Source organism: Scardinius erythrophthalmus (assembly GCF_964197995.2).
Source record: "Scardinius erythrophthalmus genome assembly, chromosome: 16".
Lineage (NCBI taxonomy): Eukaryota > Metazoa > Chordata > Actinopteri > Cypriniformes > Leuciscidae > Scardinius > Scardinius erythrophthalmus.
Genome location: NC_138236.1, coordinates 1628253 through 1634252, shown reverse-complemented (window position 1 = coordinate 1634252; position 6000 = coordinate 1628253). Strand labels below are relative to the sequence as shown.

The 6000-nt window shown below is 37.6% G+C and overlaps 1 protein-coding gene across 1 annotated transcript in view; it reads right to left on the bottom strand.

Moving 5' to 3' along the window:
* Window positions 1-317: 317 nt before the first annotated feature.
* Window positions 318-6000, bottom strand: part of ext1a (exostosin glycosyltransferase 1a) — a 61617-nt gene continuing 55934 nt past the window's right edge. Inside the window, exons 9-11 of the mRNA XM_081389151.1 lie at window positions 4672-4832; window positions 2676-2847; window positions 318-1302 (exon numbers count right to left, since the gene is read on the bottom strand). Coding sequence (XP_081245277.1) covers window positions 1117-1302; window positions 2676-2847; window positions 4672-4832 — 519 coding nt within the window. The 3' untranslated portion in view covers window positions 318-1116. The remainder of the gene's footprint in view (window positions 1303-2675; window positions 2848-4671; window positions 4833-6000) is intronic.

Sequence of the window (6000 nt, the reverse complement as noted above, 5' to 3'; positions counted from 1 at the left end):
GAGAGACTCCGCCCACACGCTCTTCTGATTGGCTGTGATTTGTAAGTGATTTGGTTGTGAGTAGAGAGACTCCGCCAACACGCTCTTCTGATTGGCTGTGATTTGTAAGTGATTTGGTTGTGAGTAGAGAGACTCCGCCCACACGCTCTTCTGATTGGCTGTGATTTGTAATTGATTTGGTTGTGAGTAGAGAGACTCCGCCCACACGCTCTTCTGATTGGCTGTGATTTGTAATTGATTTGGTTGTGAGTAGAGAGACTCCGCCCACACGCTCTTCTGATTGACTTTTTCAGTGTTTTTTTTTTTTTGTTTTTTTTTGTCTAGCGTGGACAGACAAATTGCTTGTCTCTGAAATCTAATTGCATCGCGTCTGGTTAGGACAAGGTGTAAATCTTACAAAAAAAAAAGTACAATTATGTCAGTTTGAAAAAAATACACAAAAAGGCTTGTAAAGAAAGAAAAAAACTAAACCTTCGGGCCAATTGGTGGAACACCTAAACTGAATCCAAACATAAGCAGCATGAACAAGGTGTTTATGCATTCATACAAAACCCCTTCGGACTCCCAGATACGGTCCATCTGAAAGTTCAGGCACTGTGACGTTGTGCGCGGTGTTTCGCACACGCGACTTCTCCACGGGACGTCATCCTGCGTCTTCAAGAGGGGCGTAACGCTTGCAGCGGGAGGTGAACTGGATAAATATACAGGCGACCTCAGCAAAACCCACATCTGACATGATCCAGAGTTAAACCGATGTGCAATATTCTGAGTGAGTGTGTGTGTGTGTGAGTGTGGCTGGCGAGGTTGCCATGGTCACCGCTGTCATTGGCAAAGCATTACAAGAGGGGGTGTGGAAGACAGAAAGCTTTGTGTCTGTGTGTTGTGTGAAACTCATCCAAACGCCAAATCACGTCGATGCGGTCTCCGATCGAGCTTTTTGATTTCATATATTCGTAGTTAGTGACGAATCTTCTTCGAACACACCCCTCCGTCTGAATGCGCTCCCTCCCGGAGCGTTTCCGTGCCCCCGTTTATCCCCGTGGATCAGGTTCATCAGGGATAGGAGGGGTTTTCGGATGCCGTTTCCCATCACAGGGAAGGCGTTTCTCAGATCTGTCAGAGTCGCTCGATGTCTCTGTACTTCTTGCGCAGGATCGATACCTGGTCCTTGAACAGAACGGGATCCAGTCTCATCTGCGAATGGACCAGGGGCATCGTGCCAAACCAGCTGGCAAATTTGTTCATGCACGTCTGCCGCTGGGCGAAGTGGTCCGGGTCGGCCCAACGAGACGCCCGGGACGTCTGAGGAGGAAAGAGAGGCGGTTAGCTGCTTTAACCCTCTGTGGTTCGGTGTTGCCTCCATGCAACAGTCTATTTTAGTTTATTTTTAATAAAATGAGACACACATTTATTGGTCAAACATATCTCAGGGGAGAAGAACTCAAATACAAATCAATGAAAGTGCAAAAAAGTGGTCACATGACCCCCATGTGTCTTGTTTCAGTACATGTGCACAGGTCACATGGCTTCATATTTTCCCCAATTTTCACTAATTTGCGTCCAGTTAATCACCCACAAAAAATTGGAAAAAATCCACTGGGATTTTATCGATAATGATAATTGCTGAGTGTGTTGGTATCTTGTCAGGTTTAGGACTGCCATGAACAGCTAACTCCTAAAGTCTCACAGCAGTGACACAAATTATTTTTTTCCAATAAGTTTAAACGGATTTTTACCTTTTATGGGCATGTTTACCGTTATAAAGCCCATTTTTATGTATGCAATTAATTCTAACTATTCAATTCCAATAATAAGACACAATAGGGCTGTTACCAATCAATTGAAATCAGTATCATCAAAATTAATCTTTGCACTGCAGAGGAAACACAGAATCTGAATCGCGTTTAGATGCTTTTACACAGACCGTTTAATGCAGATCAGAGGGACGTGAATGTGTTTAACCAGCAGCAAATGCAGAAATAATGTTACATTTTTTTTTTAAACATAAAACGTTGAGTATCGATTTTTTGAAATGATTTAAAAAGTGAAAAGATACTTTAAATGTGAAACTAAAACAGCAAGTCACTGTCATTGAGTTTCAACCGGCTGATTCATTCAGGAACGAAGCATTTGACTCTCTTAATGAGTGAGTCATTGAATCATTCATTCAACCGATTCGTTCATTCAGTAATGAAACACCGCCGTGTGTTCAGACACACAAAACAGTCCTGTGTCTTTGTTTGGAACGATTTTCGTTGGCAAAATAGAGCAAAAACGGGCAATATTGTGTCTAAAATGTAAGTTAGGGTTAGACTAATAACCCTATTAACTTCTTATTTATTGAAATGTTGTATAAAATCAATATCAGATTTGTAATCATGCTTATATTTGGAGAAAAAAAACACAATATTGATTAACTATACTAAATGATATAAATATAATAGATACACAGAGGTATTTTTCCCACTTATCTTGAATATTCAGGGCGTTATAAATGCATTTTAATAGTCTAAATGCTGAAGCACACTAGTGTAACCTACTAGACTACATCACGTAGTGTATGTGAAAACACTCTCTGTGTGTTTCTGTGAAGTGGGAGACATACTCCATAATATCAGATCACACATCATTAAAACAGCTGAAAATATGCAGTGACAGAATCACAGATTTTGTACCTGTCCCATCATCGTCTCCTTGTACTGTTTCTTTTGAGTGACCTTGATAGGCGGCATCTTAGTGACAGCAGACACTAGGAAGTTCATGAGGATGTCTTCACAGTTCGAGAGCTGGTCCACCATAGTCTTTAAGCTGCCGGGCAGGTAGTGTGTGTACAAGTAGTTATAATACCTGGATTAGAAAAAGATGACGCATTAAACATTTATTACATGGCTTGGTTGAATTCTAATGTTATTTCTTGATGGAGTGAATTATGTGCCATAATTAAACAAACAAATCCAGCATTTTGCAAACAAACTCGATCTGCTTTGCAAAGGAAAACTCGACTCGCAAAAAAAAAGAAAGAAAGCAATGTGCAGGTACAAAGGTCAGTTTGAGTGAAAATGCAGTGGAGTAACAAATATGTATTGTGTTTTACAAATATAAATAAATGAGCCAAGATAATACTTCAAAAATAAATACAAGCCATTCTACAAATTGCATGCAACCTTTGAATGATTACCAAATCTAGTGCATACAAAAGCATATCTGTCTTTTATGATTGTGTGACACTTGGCTTTTTATAAGATCTCTCGGCTCGATTTTCTCACAAATGCAGCTGAGCAACTTCCTCTTCTAAAACAGTAGATGGCGCTAAACCAGAGGATTAATTTAGCGCAGAAGCCCTGATTTGAAACTTGCCTTTGCCAGAGCTGAGGAAAATGATCGGTGAACAGGCGTGTTTCTGTCTTTATCTATAATTAACCTTTGAGGTTTTCTTTTGCAAAATGTTTATTTTCTCTTTGTCTTTTGTTCATGACCCCAGTTATTGCAAGCCGTTGCGATATGCATATCACGATATATACAGTACCAGTCAAAAGTTTGGAAACAATTTAAAATAATGGTTCTCTTTTTTTATATTCTTTAAAATGTCATTTATTTTTGTGATGCAAAGCTGAATTTTCATCAGCAAGTACTCCAGTCTTTGGTGTCTTATGATCCTTCAGAAATCATTCTAATATGCTGATTTATGATCAATGTTGGAAACAGTTGTGCTGCTTAATATTTTTTTTATAACCTGAGATTTTTTTTCAGGATTATTTGATGAATAAAAAGTTGAAAAGAACTGTATTTATTTAGAATAGAAATCTTTTGTAACAATATACACTACCGTTCAAAAGTTTGGGAACAATAACTATTTTTTTTTTAAGAAATTAGTACTTTAATTCAACAAGGATGCGTTAAATTGATAAAAGGTGATGGTAACGATTTATATTGTTAGAAATGTTTTTATTTTGAATAAATGCTGTTTTTATGAATAAATGCTGTTAACGTTTTACTCAATGAATCCTGAAAAAAGTATTCCAAAAAAATATATTAAACAGCACAACTGTTTCCATCATTGATAATAACTGAGTATCAAATCATCATATTAGAATGATTTCTGAAGGATCATAAGACACCAAAGACTGGAGTACTTGCTGATGAAAATTCAGCTTTGCATCACAAAAATAAATTACATTTTAAAATATATTAAAAAAGAGAACCATTATTTTAAATTGTAATAATATTTCATAATATTAGTGGTTTTTTTTTGTTTTTTTTTACTGCAGGCTTGATGAGCATAAGAGACTTCTTTCAAAAACATTAAAAATAGTAATGTTTCCAAACTTTTGACTGGTACTGTACATTTGCGATATTTCGATATATTGTGCAGCCCTACTGAGATACCATGCAAATTTATTTTTACAGACGTCCACATAAGAAAATTACCATCCGAATAGGGTGATAAATCACTAACAATACACAAATGCTCTGTTCTAAACTCTAGGGATCTGCCCACCGTCCCTGTTTTAAACTCTAGACAGGAAAACGTTTATTTTTGATTATTGCTTATGTGTGTTTTTGTGCGTGGAGTGTTTTGCTGCTGCTCATGGAGAGTGTTTCAAATCATTACCTTCCACTGCAGTGCTAATGACAGTGAGATGTGGTTCGTGAGTTGGTTATCTGACTGACCTGTGGTAGAAAGCAGCTCCGGTCAGCACCATGGAGTAATCATTGGTCCACTTGGAGGTGTATCCCCAACGCTCCTTGTTAGAGTCCCAGAAATGGCTACGCGCAGGGTATCCCACAATCCTCTCTGGGAAACTTTGCCAAACAGTAAAGGCAAAATCCACCTGTGGGAATGAGTACACTGTAAGTACATACTGAACATGCAAACATGAAGCCTAACACTTTACAATAAGTTCACCTGAACTAACAATGAAAAATACTGCATTTGGACTGTCAAAATGGTCTACGTTGGGCACCATTCACTTGCCTTAGATGGAGAAAAATCCTGGAATGTTTTCCTCCAAAACCTTAAAGTCCCCCTGTGGTGTAAATCCAGTTTTAATGTTGTTTATGTGTCTATGTGGTGTTTTTAATGTGCTTTAAGACAAACCATGTGTAAATTCATAAGTCGACAGCATTGCTGAGTATTTCCTCCTTAAAACTGCAGTGAACCAAAGACAGTCTCAAAAACACGCTTTGAAATCTCTGGTGTTTCTGACGTCACAAACTACCTTGTAACCAATCAGATCAACGTGTGATCGTCAACCAGTGGATCTCTGAGCTGAGCGAGTGAGTGGAGGCGGGGCTCATTTGCATATTCATAGAACCACGAATACTAAATGAGGCAAGGGTGAACTAATCCGATAATGCTGATAATACAATTTAATAAGAGCAAATTAAATGTAAACAATTTCTGAAATAAAATGCTTGACCCGAAATTCACAAAAACTAAGCACTTAAAATCGTTACGATTGGTTGAAAACAAAACAAAAAATAATGTCTAAATATATATCCAAATGCAAAACCTAATACAAATAAATTATTACATCTGAAAACAATGTTTCCAGCAACTAGGAAATACACAACCATGTTTATATATTTATATATATATATATATGGCTATACAGCCATCTAGTGGTTACACCATGGTATTACAGATGATAAATGGTGCATAAATAATATTCAGTACCATAAAATCCGCTTATATAGCCAGTTTTTGTTTTTGTTTATGTTTTCCTGATTCCTGTGATTGGTTGTAGCCAAAGGTGGCCATCTTTGAAACATCTCTCGGGCAACAACAACCCATATAATTTTTTTTTCTTTCTAAATCCTCAAATAATGACAAAAAAAACTGCATTTTTCAGCCAATGTACATGTGCAGTCATAAGTGCTTCTAACAGTGATGCAATGACTTTACCAGTCTGCAATTGGCTGTTTTATTTAGAAGGCGGGACTTATTCCGCCATTTTGTGTGTTGCACTTTCTCCCATTCATAGTACTTTGATTGCACTG